This window comes from Nothoprocta perdicaria, unplaced genomic scaffold (genome assembly GCF_003342845.1).
Source record: "Nothoprocta perdicaria isolate Ctin4 unplaced genomic scaffold, notPer1 scaffold_24, whole genome shotgun sequence".
NCBI lineage: Eukaryota > Metazoa > Chordata > Aves > Tinamiformes > Tinamidae > Nothoprocta > Nothoprocta perdicaria.
Genome location: NW_020455466.1, coordinates 2,038,954 through 2,055,215, shown reverse-complemented (window position 1 = coordinate 2,055,215; position 16,262 = coordinate 2,038,954). Strand labels below are relative to the sequence as shown.

General features: G+C 48.6%; 1 protein-coding gene across 1 annotated transcript; it reads right to left on the bottom strand.

Annotated features, from left to right (window-relative positions):
- Positions 1–11,567: 11,567 nt before the first annotated feature.
- On the bottom strand, positions 11,568–16,211 carry FOXF2 (forkhead box F2). The gene is made up of 2 exons (XM_026039770.1): positions 15,200–16,211; positions 11,568–11,748 (listed from the first exon to the last, which is right to left on the bottom strand). The coding sequence occupies exons 1-2, from the start codon at positions 16,209–16,211 to the stop codon at positions 11,582–11,584; spliced, it is 1,179 nt and encodes a 392-aa protein (XP_025895555.1). The 3' UTR covers positions 11,568–11,581.
- Positions 16,212–16,262: the final 51 nt, after the last annotated feature.

Here is a 16,262-nt window from a genome sequence, read left to right as displayed (position 1 = left end):
GTCTTTCTGTCAGAAACAAATTTAGATAGGAATCTCTGTCAGCTTCAGGTCCACATAGGGATGGTGGCAAATCTGCTTGCTAGCCAAATAGACTGTCTCTTGGAGGAATACCTGCTTCATGGTCCCATGAGCATTGCTCACCAGTCTTTCTTGAGGCATCTTAAAACCAGCCCTATTTAATTTATTGTGTCTTTCCTCCTATGAGCCTCATTTCTTTTACTCCCTACAGACATAAAGAATAACAGTAAGTCAAAGCGCAGCTACAGATCTGATACCAACAGTTTTCATCTTTTCAGTGGGATCTCTGTATTTGCTGACTTTGTTTCTCATTCTCATCTTTTCTTACTGAGTTCTCCAGGTCACTTTTAGCTCTTCCTCTAGCAAGGTACCTTTAATAACGAAATGTCTGCAAGTATACAATGTTTCCAATGCATCAAGTAAGTTGATTTTATAAATAATATCTTTATTGATAATAACAACTTATTTTATTTACGATACAACATCTAAGCAGGCTGTAAACTCTRTAACACTGTTGTGCCAGCTTTTCCCTTTTGGTTCTGCCAACTTTCACCAAGTAAATCAGCAAAAAATAGCGAAGCTATTCTGTGTTTACACCAGTGCAACTAAGATGAAAAGTAGCTTATTCATGGGTTTGAAATGCATTGCATACAACATGGGCACTATTCTTCCAGTTGTATCTTAACATTTCTGACCTGATTCCTGCATCAAAGAAAGCTAAATGATTATCTGAACTCAGGCATCCAACTCAGGATTACATCCTTCCATTAAAAGTCTTTGACAAGGTCTAGATTAGGTGTCTGCTATGCAAAATGAGGCCATCATATGATGAGTAGCCATGAAGCAAAAGCTGGGTAAGAGATTTTTTAATCATATAATTTTTAAAAACCATATAATAAATATGATTAAATGGACATTTTTTTGTCACCCCCCAAAAAAGGCTGACAGAGAAGGGCACAATCTGGCATTGTTTAACATAGATATTGGCAGCCTAGAAGCAAAATTAGAGTAAGGAAGTGAAATGTGTAAATAAAAATAAGTTATTTATGTTAGTCAAACCCAGGTACTTCAGAGGACGAGGCACTTCAGTGGGACTCAGACAAAACATGTGAATGACCTACAAAGTTAGACAGAGCTAAATTGTTGGTACATGCAAAATAGGATGTGTTGGAGGGACAGRCAAAATATTCTTAGGACTGGAGGCTACAATTGTTCTGAAAAAAAGGACATGGGACTTACTACAGGCATCTTAATAGAAACTTCTGTTCAACGTGCAGCTGTGGATTGCATGTGGGGAGCAATGGAGAATGTACTGAGCCACACTAGAAAAGTGCAGTGCACCTTCCTTGAGACCATGGTGTTCTGGACCTCACCACTTGGGCAGGATTCACCTCACCTAACTACAGAGCTGTCACTATTCCCTGACCGATCACTTGAACTCCTTTATAGTTGACAGAGATAAATGTTCATCCTAAGGGTAAGATTCATGTCCTGCTAAACCAGGAATCTACAAGAGGTCACATCACTCTTTCCTGGTGACTGTTTTCACTCCTTTCTTTCAGTAAAAATAAAAGAATTTTTGATAGCTTATAGCTATAGATAGATATAGTTGTGATACTTGTGTTGCAGACAATCACAGTTTGCTAAAGCATAGTTCACTTCTTGTGATGTGGGGAACTGCAGGAATCCTTATAAGGGGCCAGAGGTCAGAAAGTCTGATGCTGACAGGAGGAGATGTCATAAAACTACTTTAAAATCAATAATGATCTGATTAAGATGAATCAGGAGCTTCCGTACTCTGCCCTTGGCTTGGCATTAATCACAGACAAAACAGAAAGAAACCATCTCTTAAGTACCACTTAAACAACCTCTAGTGGAAAGTAGCACAGGGTGCAACGGAGTCCAGGAACTAACTAGGTGACAAGTGACATTCAAGTGACATTGAGTCTTTCTGAGGTGTCGTGAAGCCCTATGATAACTAACAGGAATGATAAACATTGAGGAGAGGAATAAGATATGATGATTTGAAAGAGTGCAATCTTCACCTGCTGAGTGATTGGGATGGATGCAAATTTTCATAGAATMATACAATCATACAATGCTTAAGGTTGGAAGGGACCTCAGAGGTCATCTAGTCCAACCCCCCTGCTCAYGCAGGGGCACCCAGAGCACATGGCACAGGGCTGTGTCCAAGCGGGTTTTAAAGATCTCCAAGGAAGAAGATCCCACAACCTCTCTATGCAGCCTGTTCCAGTGCTCTGTCACCCTCACTGTCAAGAAGTGTTTCCTTAAGTTCCTGTGGAACTTTTGGTGCCTCAGCTTGTGGCCGTTTCCTCTAGTCCTGTCGCTGGCCACCACTGACAAGAGGCCGCCCCCCTCCTCCTCACTGCCTCCCTTGAGGTATTTATACACGCTGATCAGGTCCCCCCTCAGCCTTCTCTTCTCCAGGCTGAACAGACCCAGCTCCCTCAGCCTTTGCTCATAGGGCAGATGTTCCAGGCCCCTGATCATTCTGGTAGCCCTGTGCTGGACTCTCTCCAGCAGCTCCACATCCCTCTGGTACTGGGGGGCCCAGAACTGGACACAGTCTCCAGATGTGGCCTCACCAGGGCTGTGTCTGTCTACTGTGAAATACCTTACCAGTTTTCCTGAAGTATCTGGTGCTGCTGAAAGAATATCTCATATCAGTACAGTACTCAGCTATGGGCTCAGAAAAAAAAAAATCAGACGGAAAGTAGAAATCTCTTCTTAGACTGGCAAGTGGGTATCCTGGGAAATGGATGCCCCAGCAAAATTAGGTGCAGCGACAGTTCTTCCTAAAACAGTGAATAGCATTCATGGGAAAGATACTCTTCTGAGACACTCCACCACAAGGGAAGAGCAACTAGGTGACACTAATCCCCTTCTCTCTTTCTTTAGCTCACCACTTTTCATTATGCCCTTCCCTCAAACACAGGGGAGTCCTAGGCTACCTGGGTCTTGAGTCTGGACTGAGGAGAAGCCTTCCATGGTTTCTTGACTACATTTAAGTCTATTTGAGTGAACACAAAAGCACACGCTACTTATGGGATGGATGGTCTTTTTCTAGGCCTATGCCTACCACCTGTGTCTGAGAGGCTGTGAAAGAGCTGTGCCAAGCTCTCTTTAGAGCAAGGAGGTGATCTTGTGAATGACAGCCAAGAGATGAATTTATTATCATCTCCACAGAGCAAGGCTTTACAGAACCAATCCTGTAAGTGAGGCTTTTTTGGTTCTAGAGGGTCCTGTGCTCTACCTGTGCTCCAATTCCTCCTGAAGTGCTGGCTTAGCTGAATATTTCTTCTTCCATTTTTATTTTACTCTGTATTCAGAGTAAGTAGGGGCCCTGACACTTTCAAGGAGCATACAGGAAATGAACAGGCTGACTGGTCTATGTTTCCAAGCAAACAGACATTTTTGGAATACCTACAGCCTTGTCTGGACTATGGGTTTGCTTCAGTTTTAGCCCTCAGTAGCCAGCCATCACAGGCCTTTCTATGCTTAGAAGAACTATGATTTGCTGTGGCGCATGCATCTGAAAAAATATCTCCAGAAATGCCCTTAAATGTAACGGTCTGTTTGATATGAGCATCTGTTTTCTGTTTTTCACCCTTGGCGTGTGGTTCTTGCCCAGAAACCCTGGGGTTTCTTGATCTAAGACCCTTAGATCAAGAACCAACTTTGGGCAGGTGGAAAGCACTTGGATGTCTAATGCTGAGCTGCATGCTCCCAGAGCCATCTCTGGAGAGGCAGCCAGCACCCAGGTAAGGGATAGTAGTGGCTGAATGGGAACACAGAACTCTCCTAGAATTACCTGCTCACTAGAGTTACCTGCTCAGTGCAGATCATTTTCAATGAGATGTAACGTTTTGTCCGCATTTCCCTCTGAGGCTCTAGGATGAGTCTGAGAACAATCTAATCAAATACAGCCCTGACTGACAGAAGTACTTGCTCATGTCTCCTGGTATTTAAGCTTGCCTGTGCCTCTCTTTCTCTTCCTAATGTGTCCCCTAGGCCTGATCTGCAGAGTTATTGGAGGCTGCCATAATTTATTCTGGTTATCTTCTCTTTTGAACTCTTCCTTCAGCAACCAGGTTGGGGAGTTACTGATATTTCTTTCAGAGAGAAGAAACTTAGGAGGAGAAAAATAACATGCTACAGGAAAGGAGGAAGATTCAGGAATCCTAGTTCTTCCYCTTGGACTTGGGAAATGAGCACAAGTGCGTGTGTTTTATTGAGATATGTCTTCAGCCATATAGTGGGGTGGCAGTGCAAGCAATTCGTCTGTAACAATAGTGAGGAAATTGGTGGGAAAGTGTAGAGGAAATGTCAAAGGCTTGCCGGGTAGAGGGATGGAAATGTCAGAAGGGACAGTTAAAGAAGGCAGAAGATACCAGAGGTCTAATGCTAGCACATGCTGGCTGCATTTCACTCTGCTCTTCCGTGGCCACATTAGGCTTTTGCTGCTTTTACCACCTCCCTAGGTACTCACTACTGTTACCATCACACAGAGGCTGATGTCAGGCAGCTTTGCTSCAGGCTAGCTCCACCTCTGCCCTCCTCGTGCTCTTGCTGAGTGCAGGCCCAGAGCTGTGGTCCCAAGGTTGCACTTCGCCTGCGTGTCAGCGGAGCAGGACATTTACCACCTTTTGGGAGCTTGCAGCTGGGAGCACCCGTAGATAAAATGATCTTCTGAAAGCCAGGAAACTGATAGATTTTCACAGAAGGAATAAGGAGAGAAAAGATACTTGAAAAACTCCCAGCTCTGCACATATGTCCACAGTGCCTCCTGCTGAGAGCCTGAGCAAGGCAGTCCTGCTTCAGACATGCCTGGGTCTCAGGCAGGTTTCCCTGAAGAGCTCCTACTGCTTTCTTGACAGGACCTTGGAGCCTGCTGAGTAACTTGGCTGAGACCTGGGCCCTGCTTCTGCTTGTTCAGTCTGCTTTGGACACTTTCAACGGGGAGTCAAGCCAGATTCCTCCTACCCGCTGCTCTTAGCTGCCTTGGGACAAGCTCTATTTGTTTACTGGAGGTAGCTTATCTTGAGTTACTGTTTTCTTCCTGTCTTCTTCTCCTTGCTGCCTTGTACTAGACAAAAYCAATATATTCATATATTCCGATCTCTTTCTGAAAGAAGAGAGAAAGAGTCTCTCTAGGACTCTCTCTGAATCATGGCAGCACAGCTTTGTTTCTGTCACAGAAAGGCAAAAGGGGTGCACCACCATAAGGGGCACTTTTCAACTGGGAAAGCACAGGATTTTCTGCATGATATCAGAAATGGAACTTAGTGGATATTTTTAAGGGACCTAGTTCTGCTTCATGTTGGAACTTGCCATCATGGGTGCACAAGTTAWATGTGATCTTGCACCTATTTTTTCAAAAACCTTCTTGTCTGGGCAACGTTCATTTCACTTTCCAACATCTATACCATCTCTTCTACAGTTCTACCCATCAAGTCACCTGGAATCCGAGAAAGCTTCCCCCAGTGCTTTTCTGGAGCAACTTATCCTCTCCAGCCAACAAATCTGCTCTCCCCTGCTTATTGGCAAGGCCACCATCCAGCCTTATTGACATGAAGAGTGTGTGCCTGTGAGATGTGACAGAGGCTGGAAACATTTCTGTGCTTCAGCAGTTTTAATGTAGAAGGATCTTTGTTCCTTTCTGAAAAGAGTGAATCATGCTGCCACCTCTCCTCTTRTCTGCATCTCCTCCTTCCCATCCGGCTGTATTCTCCCCACCACAGAGGAGAGCCCATGTCCTGTTACCAGATATTTAACTTACCAGCAAATGCTCTGTGAGCCACCAATGGCCAGTAGATCTCTGGTGGGGAAACTCCTAGATGGGATCAAAAACTGTAAGAACAACTGCAACTGTAAGAAGACCTAAGGGCTGATTTTGAAGCCTTGATTCAATGATTTAGTTCTTCCAAGAATGCCCACTGTGACTGTGCTTTAGACCCAATTTCTAACACTCTGCTTTCTCATGGGGCAGCTCTCTCTCAAGCTGCAGCTCTTCAACATAACACTGTCTAGTCACTGGCACTACTACTGTTTAACTTACATCAGCAATGGAGAGCCAAGACCGCTTTAAGTCTGGTCGGATGGGAGTAGCTTGCAACTCTACACGTACCAKTGAGGGGTAACAATGATGGAGTGTCCATAAAAAGAGTTAGGTGGTTTGAACTAAATCTCATCTTTCATCGCATCAGAAAATAGTTGTACATGAGATTTAGTCACAAAGGGTAATTCTAAACTGGTTTGCAGTGATGAAAAGAAAATTGAGAAAAAAAAAGAAAAATAGCCCTCATAAAATAAAGTGTTTTTGGTATATGTTAATYGGACAGGTATAAACCAATCCAAAGAGGATCTCTGGAAATGAGATAAGATTGTGTACATAAAGGATTTCAGTAGCTCAGCTAAATCAGTTATAAAACTTCTAATTTAAACTAATGTTACCTATATTTGGACAGTGAGAATTAATGGGCTGCAGCTCCACTGCAAGGAAAATGTTACTAGTGAGGATCTAGTCCAAGGAATCTGTCCTTTATCAGTTCCTCAAAAGCTCAGTCTCAATACAATTTGATTTACACTAAAAACATCAAATTACCCATGAGCCCAGGGATTCTCTGCCCAACACTGTAAATTCATTTTACAATGGTTACAATACCCAGCGTAACAAAGCGAACATTTCTCCTAAATAAATCTAAATCGACTGTTAAAATGCCTCTAATTCCAACTGCAGTTTGATAGTGGTGTCCCAACGAATTTTTAAACCTTCTCCTCCTCCCGGCATATTTCTTTTTAGAAATAACCAGTGGAGAAGCCAATAGATTTCAATAAATCACTGTTGGATGAAAACAAGCATAAAAAGGAGGCTTGAAGTTGTTTAATATTACAGATGTTTTGGAGCTCTATTCAGTAGTTGGCAAGTCACACAAAACTGCTCTGAATTCTTTATAATCTAGATGCAAAGATCATTGAACTTTGAAAGAACCTCCGGGCTTTTATTCAAAAACATGTTGGCTTCTATTTACCTCTTTCTTCATTTGTATCTATCAAATGGCTTGATATATAAATAAAGCCCGGGTGTTCTTATTAGCTAAGGCAGTATTTCATGCAGATTAATGCCAGCAGGTTTCATAAAATACATCTCTATTCAAAGCTGGAGTGTGTTTTGAATTAATTTTCATTCTGTATATGAATCAGGTATATTCTGCTCAAGTTCTTATATACTCTTTGGTTGCAGTATATAGGAGGAACCTGTAGCATTTGAGTCTACTCCCAGTTCACTGCATCATCCTTCTTCAGCAAAGCACTTTTAACCCTAAGCATGTACTTAATCCCATTGACTTTAATAGGAATACTCACATGCTCAGGTATATTAAAATTATAATTGAAAGCAGTACCTTGCTTTCTCGGGGCCTAAGTGACATAGCTAGCATTTTATTGAATGGACTTATTTAAATATTACCTCATGTATATGCTATGAGCAAATCTTTCTGAATTCAATAAAATCAGGCTTATTGTTATTGAATTAAAAAAAAAAGAAAAAAAAAAAAAAAAAAAACCTTCAGCTTTCTTTGTTTCCAAAGCAGACTAAAATTCTTGGACTAAACAGAAAATATTATGTTGGCTCAAAGCACTTTGCCAACTGGGAAAAAAAATGCAGTAAGAAATTAATCTGGTGTTGGTCTTAATAGAATAATAGACAAGGGGTTTTAATGAGATTAATAAAATTACTTTTAAAGAACACTTTGGTCAACTATCAGCTAGAAATTCAGCATCTCACACAAGATATCTATGCATTTGGATAATTTTGCCAACATTAAATTGATTTTTCAAACGATCCAAACATCAGAGTGGTTGAAAGGGTTTTTTCTCTGTAACATAAACACCCTCACAAGCAAAATCCGCCTACTGAGGCAGCAAGACCCTGGTGAAACCAGAGAATGGAGAAAATATATGTGTAAGATTAGAGCAGATCACACGCAAACTGTTTGAGACGCTCCAGCGTGATTTCATTCCCATCCTGCGGAAACTTTGCCTAGAGTGCTCTAATAATGGAAATGTTTGGATTAGTCTACACTCAATCCATTTGCCCCCATGCCGCACCAAATGCGAGCTGCACGATCAGTCTAGATGAGTAACTCTTTGCAGTTTAGTAGTAGCTCGCTTGTAGCTGTGGCTGTCTGAGGTCATTAGAGAGATGAGCTTTGCGGGAGAGGCATTGCTAAAGCACAAGAGCAATTGGTCTCTTGGGAAAAAGTAATGCAAGTTTGGGGATATAGTCATAGAATCCTTAAGGTTGGGAGGACGCAAGCTCTTCCTTGGAATAACCCAGGAGTGCACCTTAGAGCTCTCCGGTTTAATTCTGCTTTGTGCTCACATGTAAAAAGAAAGTGGTTGTACCGGCTGGAGCCCAAGACCTAAAATCAAGGATGACCACATTTTCAAACTCAATCAGTGAAGATGGAGAAAAATATATGTTATAATAATAATAAAGCAGAACTTTGACATTTTATAAACCTCAAATAGAGGACAAAGCAATCAGGGACATCTCAGCAAGCAAGGAATGAAAAGATCATGAATGATGCTCTTCATCATATCATGGACTCTTGTCACAGAAAAGAGCAAGAATTAAGAAAACTGCACAGACCATCCAGCATTTTCTATCAACTGTTGCTCTTTTCAGCATAGCAACTTTTCCTCACAGAGTCACTAGGAAATACACATTCAAACTCATGTCTATCTGAGGTCCTGGGCTCTTTCATGATACTCAGACTAAATACACATATCTAGATTCCCACTTTTCTTTTTGCACTATAAATTTCAGTCTTCTCTGTTGCTGAAGGCCTCCAGGGTCTCAGAGATGGGTACCACATAATATCTGATTAAAAGAACCTGGATACTGGATTTCCAACAAAGACTAAATTTTTCTAAAGTATGAAGCAGTAGGACATGCTCAGTGATTGCTAACAAATGTAAAAAGGCTATTTTTTTTAATCATATGGCTAAAACACAAATACCTTGTCTTCTCAGTGGTGTAGCCCAGGGTCTTGACTCTCTCGAGCTCTGAGGCGACTGGAGTTCTTTAGTCTAAACAAGAGCCAAATTCCTATGGTACAAAGTACTATAATAAAATCAAATATCAAAACAAAATCAAATCAAATTAAAAATCTGGCCAATTTCTTCTTCCCTGTCATTTGCTGGTCACTGTTRAAGTCGGGAAAAAAATAAAAAGAGAGAGGCTGGGTTCACTTTACAGCCAGGAACATATCGGTATCTGAAGAGTGCTGCCTCTGAAATGTCATTTGCTGGGGAAGCTTTAGTTGCAAGAAGAAAACCCTGGTCTGTGGAAAGAGAATAGCCTCAAATCAGTGTSGGGGGGAGCAAGAAGGCCACATATGGAAGGAGGACCAAACAGACCCTTCTCCTTTCCTAGGCGCGCAGCTAGCGCGAGCGTGAGGCGCGTGTTTTAGGGGCTAGAACCGCGTTCAGAAGCAGGGGAAAAGGCCGAGGGCAGTGCCGGGGGCGAAGGGGCTCCGCGGGGGCTGCGCGGAGGCCGATGCGGCCGCGGGGCCGCTGGAGGGCACTGGCCGCCCGCGGCAGGCGCCGCGCGCCGCGGCCGCAGTTTTTTGCTCGTTGAGGTCCTGTCATTCCTGTATAAACAAGTTACGTTCAAGTGTTTAGGATATAAATTACGACCATGCAGGCTTGCCTCGGAAAGAATGTAAACACAGCACTGTGGTCGGAGCAAACGCTGGAGCTGACTTTATAATTTATCACAGGCCCTGAGAAGCTCAGGGAAGGAGAGGGCACGTTCGAGCGTTGATACATATTAGGGGGCAAAAATGCAGAATTAAATGAAGAATTAAAAATATATATATATTATATATATATTTTTTTTTCAGCGCCCTGGCTCTTCCGCGTGCACAAGCGCTGGGGCTCGGGCCGCGGGGAGCGGAGCCTGCGCGCAGCGGGGAGCGAGGCCGCGGCCGGTGCCTCCGTGGGCTGCGCGGCCGCGCAGGGCGCGCGGGAGACTCCTCGGGACGGGGGCGACCGGCGGGATGCGCGGACGAGCAGCAGGGCCGGGAGGCGCTGGGTACCGCGGGCTTGCGCACCCTTCGGTTTATGTAGGGCATTTCGGGGGCGCTTTGGGTTTTCCTACTGTTTTGTTTCGTTCCTTCTYGTTATTCTCATTCTTATTAATAATAGAAACAGTAATAATAATTTCTTCTCTCTCCCGTTCTGCGGCCGCCCCGCTGACCCCCGGCGCCCTCGCGGGGTCCCCGTTTTATTCCCCATCCTTGTGGCCGAGGGTGGCCCCGCTCCTTGCAGTCCTCCCCACACAACCTTTCCCCTCCAGGGCAAGCGGGACGGCAGCGAGGAGGGACCGGCCCCCTGGAARAAGCCCCAGCCAGAGGGAACAAGGTGGAATCGGGACGGGATCAAAGAGAGCGAGCGGGGCCTGTGGCCCTTGCTGCTTTTGCGCGCCTTTTTATGTGTTTTTCATCCCCAGTCTATCAAGCACCGGGTGAGGGTGAGGGGAGGAAGAGGGGCAAGGTGGGCAGTGCACCTGGGCACCTCGGCCCCCGATCCCTCCTGTCAATYGCTCCATTTGCCCTTAGAGGCTGCAGGGTGCTGCGGGCGCTGAGGGAAGCGGAGCTTTCTCGGAAGGAGCCGAGGGAAGGAAGCGCCTGCGCAACGCGCACTCGTTTATATACATTTTATTGGGAAAAAAAAAAAGGAATTTGTACATCAAAATATTTTGGCAAACTGTAAAAAGTATACATAAGTGCAAATATATTCTTCTTTTTAAAGCAATAGTGTGTGAGTATACACAGGATTTATTTAAAATATTTATTTTAAAATATTGTGGTAGAAAACGACTTTTGGTAAGATAGAAAACAAAACATTGTATTGCTGCAATACTGGGGGGGGAAATGAACTTTTCTTGAAGTTTATACACGAAGGGGCTAAAAATATTGTTTTAATAATATCGATCGGCCGGTGCAGGAGTCCATAAAAAAGTGTCCTTGGAGGGGCTCGAAGAGAGAGAGAGAAAAAAAAAAAAGAGATAAAATAAAATTAAAGTAACTAATTCCCCGCTAACGCGACAGCGGAAGGGGGACTCCTCGCAGGTGCTGAATTAGGAGATTTTTTTTCCAATGCAAAGACCATTTCTCGTATAGAAAACCGCCGCACAGCTCCCTTTCCCCGAGYCCGCTGCTTTTGGAGAGCCCGGGCGGGCGCTTCGTGCTGAACCGGCTTGCACTTGGCCTCGGGACCCTTGAGGCTCAGCCTAGCCCGCCGCACCACTCGAGGCGGTTGCATTTTTTAGGCCAAGCTCTGGCCTGGTGCATCCGCTGTTCGTGTCCTTCGGGGAACGGAGAGGGGCCGAAAACGCTGCTTCCTTGGGTACTTGGGCTAAGTGACTCGTGTACTATTCAACGCTATCAGAGTGCACGTAATACGTTGCCTGCGTGGGACCGTCTACGCGTGGGCTCTGCTCTCTGCCGCCAGATTGTCCCCGCGGGGGCTGCCCTCACATCACACACGGCTTGATGTCCTGGCACACGCTTTGGTGGTGGTGGTGGTGGTAGTAGGAGCCGCTGGCGGAAGGGTGGAAGGAAGAGATGCCGTTGAAGTTGAGGACAAAATCCTTCCTGTCGCACACGGGCGAGGGGTGATGCTGGTAGCGAGGCAGGCCCACTGCAAGAGAGGGGAGGGAGAAAAGCTGCTCAGCGAGACGGGGCCCGGGCCGCGCTCTCTGYCCCGCGCAGCGGGACTGACGCATCCAGGGACCCCCTTCCGACGGGAGGGTCCAGGGACCCCCCGCTTCCGACGCACTCCCCGAGCGGCAGCCCCTCTCTCTGCTCCTCTCTGGCTTTCCCGGGAAGCCTCGGGAAAGCGGGCGGAGGCAGCGCCCCCCACCTCTCCCCCGATCCTGGCGCGGCAGCCCCCGGGCCCCCCGGCGCCCAGAGGCGGCGGTTGCGGGCGCGCGGGTGCCCGTGGTCTCGCGCAGCGCAGAAACCCCCGCGCCCCGGGGCGCCTCTCGAGTGGGGATGGGCTGTGGGGCTGCCAGCACAGGATGCGACTGCCACTTATGCTGCAGATATTTGGGGCTGGTTCTCATCTTCGCTCCCGCTCTCCCCGCCGCCCTCCCCCGGCCCTGCCATTCCTGGGAGGTTTTGCTCTTGGCTTTCGGGGATGCAGGTTGGATTCCAGCCGCGGCGCGCTCCTACAGTGCTAATTCATTTATTTGGGGAGGGAAGGGGGAGCCTATACAGGCGGGCCCTYCCAGAAAGGTGAAGTGCAGACTGGGGACAACCCCGCGGTTCATCACCGCGGCAAGAGCAGGGCACCGCCGGCAACGGCATAAAAATAAAATGACCTTTCAGATCCCGGCTCTCGTTTCCCACCGTCTGGGGCAGCTTGTCGGGGGACACAGCTTAAGGGTCTGGTGGGAGAACAGCAACCCAACCCCCAAGAAAAAAAAAATAATCGCCCCTCGCCGTAAGGCTCTGGCAGGGATCCTTCCGAGACTGGCGGGGAGAGGGGAGCTGCCCGAGCAAGGCCTGCAGGATGCACTCGGAGGGGGGGATCATGACGGGGGCGGGAATTTCGTGTGGATATCAAACTTAGCTGGGGGGGACCCTGTCAAGCCTGATTGAGGGGAAGACAAATAAAATAAAATGAGATGAAAGCCAGGAAAATAAAGAGAAGGAGAAAGGGTTGCAAATATATATATATATATATATGATAAAATAAAACAATAGGTAATAAGAGCGAACGCTCCGCGGTTTCCCGGGGTGGCGGCGCGCAGCGCGTCCCTGAGCGCTGTCCCCTCCTTCACCCCGCAGAGCTCACTTTATAAAAGTGATTATTTCGCTGGATTTCCTCGGCTTTCTAATAACCCTGCTGGTATGCTCACCATAAACCAGAGCACTTTATTACAATCCTGATTCAATCATTTAGCAGGATTTAATAGTGTGCGAAAAAAATCCGCCCCCCCTTCGTCCCACCGCCTCCAGCCCCAACTTCAAAATCCTTTAGCAGAACCGAGACTCCTGTTTTCAATTTCTTTCCCCTCTGATTCTTGCCTCTGATGCAAATTCAAGGTTTTAAAGCCACCCGGTCGTTGTCGTGACTTGAGGATTATTAGCCGATCAACATCGACCACCGCTGAATTTGCTTTGTATTCAATAAAGAGAAAGGGAAAGGCGAAAGGCGCTTGCTTGTTCTTTTGCGGTGAGATTAGGAAGATTATTGCTGGTAATAATTATGAATGAAGTATTTAGGGATCGTTTTCCCCTTTTCTTTTCTCCCTACTGAAACTTCAGTGCCGTCGAGATTTTGGGCAGCACACACAGAAACAAGGGTTGGATCCGCGCAGAAGTGTTTTTTAGCTAATCAAGGCTAAAAATGGAAAGGCTTCCACTAAAGTCCTGGGCCAAGGTCCTGTCTCCAGGAGCTGAGACTGCGCAAAATAAGTGGAGAAGTGGAAAGTGTGCGTTTTGCACAGTGGTGACACTAAAACTGAGCTGCAGGGGAAAGAAAAGGCTCTCGTCCGTTAGCATTTGAAAAGCGTCCATCGGTCTGTCTGCCTGTGTATCTATCCCTTGAACTGAAGCCACCTCCGTTTCAGAAACTACGATGAGAGGCTTTAGAGAGAACGCGAGCTCCTTCTCTCTMTATATAATATATATAYACACACACACACAATTATATATATATAAATTTGAGGTAGTATTCTTGGGAAATTCTCTTCCTGGAATCACCTTTCCCACCTCAGGTCTCCTGAAAGAGGAGAGGAGGATCCACACCCAGCCCTTGCAAGACCCGCTCCGGGGCCACGCGTGTCCCCGTGGGGCGGTCGGGCCCCGCGTCCCCGTCTCGAATTCGAGGCCCGCGAATCCGCGAAAAGTAAAACAAACACAAATCAAAATAATAATAATAAAATAGATTATAAAGAGAGGGGGAGGGAAGAAAAAAATGAAAGAAAAATAAAATATTAGGAACAAAAATCAAAGGAGATTATTTGCGCGGTGCAGGGTAGGAGTTTCGGCGGGACATGCCCGTGTGAAGCCGCCTGCCCGCTCCGCTCTCGCCGGAGAAGCCCGCGGAGCCGCGGAGCGCGCGGGCCCCGCGCAGCGCGGCCGGGGCTCCCCGCGCCGCGGCCGTCCCTGCCCCGGGGGCGCTGGGCGAGCCCTCGCCGCGGGTCCCCTGTCCCCGGATAACGGGGCGAGCCCCGCAGCCGCCGCGGGCTGCGCGGCTGGGAGAGCCCCGCGCTTGTCCTGCCCGCGGCGGCCGCGGCCGCTCTGGGGAGGCCGGGTAGGCAGCGGGGCTCGGAGAGGGACAGGGCAGTGATTGACAGGCGCCCGGGGAGGGCGCGGGAGGGGACTCGGAGCAGAGGGTCGCCTGTATTTGTTACTTGTTGAAATTCCCATAAAATTGAACAAGACCTCGCTCTCATAGGGGTTAAGTCAGGCTAAAATCCTCTTCGGTGTGGTCCAGCCCAGACTGTCTTTGTTTGCTTAACCTCTGGGACCCACGTTTAAAAGGGCTATTTGGAAAATTTCCCCGTAAGAGTCCAACATCTTTTACCCATTTTTGTGCTAGGATTTTTCTAAGCAGACATTGTCTGTAATAACCGGCCGGGGAGGGGCCGCAGAAAGAGCCCAGAAAGCTCTTTTCCCTCCGGTTGCAGAAACACACTGGATCTCCTTTAATCCCTCCCGCATTTTTAAAGATTAGCTGGGTTTTTTTTTTTTTCTTTTTTTTTTTTTTTTTTTTTTTTTTCTTCCCCTTAGCCCGCGGGGCCTTGGGGGATAATATTTAACACCTTTCTCGATTGCTGCCGCCGCAGAGCTCCGCGGACTTTGCTTGAACGGGGGATGCCCGGCTCTCTGTCCCGCTCCTGGGCCCCGGGGTCGCACGGAGCCGGGTTTTCCTCGGGCTTTGCCCACCCAGAGGGAGCGCCCTGGCCACCCTCGGCCTCCTGCATCCCACGGCACAGCAGCTCCAGCCTTCCCTCCCGCTTTCCTCCCTCCTGCGGGGAGCAGCCCCGTTTTCCCGGCCGTGCTTCGGGTTCCCCCGCGCTCGGATTTTCCGCGCCTGCCGCCGTCACTGGTGCCATCCCGCTCCCGGTTGCCGTCCCTACCTGCGAGGTCGTCGCGGGGGCTCTGGTGCAGGTAGCCCTGCTCCAGCGAGTAGGAGGGCACGCTGGAGTGGAGGCCGGAGGAGGCCGCGTTGGCGGCGGGGAGGCCCTGCTGCTTTATGTAGGGCGAAGCCCCCGAGGCTGTCCAGTGAGCCGAAGGGCTCGTGTAGGGCGAGTGGCACTCGATGGCGCTCGCCATCGCCGGCGACGAGGGCACGGGGCTGCTGCTGCTGTCGGGACCGTAGTCCCCGTTGGCAGTCACCGGGCAGCTGGCCATGTAGGTCGAACCGGGGTTGGGCGACATGTGTGGGACGTGGTGGCCGCCGCTAAGTCCCTCGTAGCCSCCGGCCATGGCGTTGGGCATCATGTCCAGGTTGTAGCCGTTGGAGTGGCAGGCGAGGGAAGCGGGGGGCGCCTGGAAGTCGAAGCCCTGTGGGAGGATGGAGGCGCCGAAGCCCAGCCCGTTCATCATGCGGTACATGGGCTTGAGCGCCTGGCATTTCCTCCTGAAGCCGCGGGGYCGCCGTCGGAAGGAGCCCTCCTCGAACATGAACTCGCTGGCCGGGTCGATGGTCCAGTAGTGGCCCTTGCCCGGGCGGCCCAGGCCTTTGGGCAGCTTGATGAAGCACTCGTTGAGCGAGAGGTTGTGGCGCACCGAGTTCTTCCAGCCCTGGTAGGAGCCGCGGAAGAAGGGGAAGCGGGCCTGCAGGAACTGGTAGATCTCGCTGAGGGTCAGGCGCTTGGATGGCGAGCTCTGGATGGCCATGACGATGAGGGCAATGTAGGAGTAGGGGGGCTTCTCGGGCCGCCGCAGCCCCGAGCTCGCCTTCTTGCTCTTGGAGGAGGCCGCCGCCGCCGAGGAGGAGGAGGAGGAGGTGGAGGTAGAGGAAGAGGAGGTGGAGGTCTCCAGGGCGGAGGAGGGCGGCCGGCTCATCTGGAGAGCTCCGGGCGCCGGGCTGCAGGAGCGGAGAGGCACGGGGGGCTCCAGCCGCTGCTGCCCGCTCGCCGTGGTCATCTGGCCGAGGGAGGCGAGCGCGGAGGCCGGGCCGAGGCTGCGAGGGGAGGG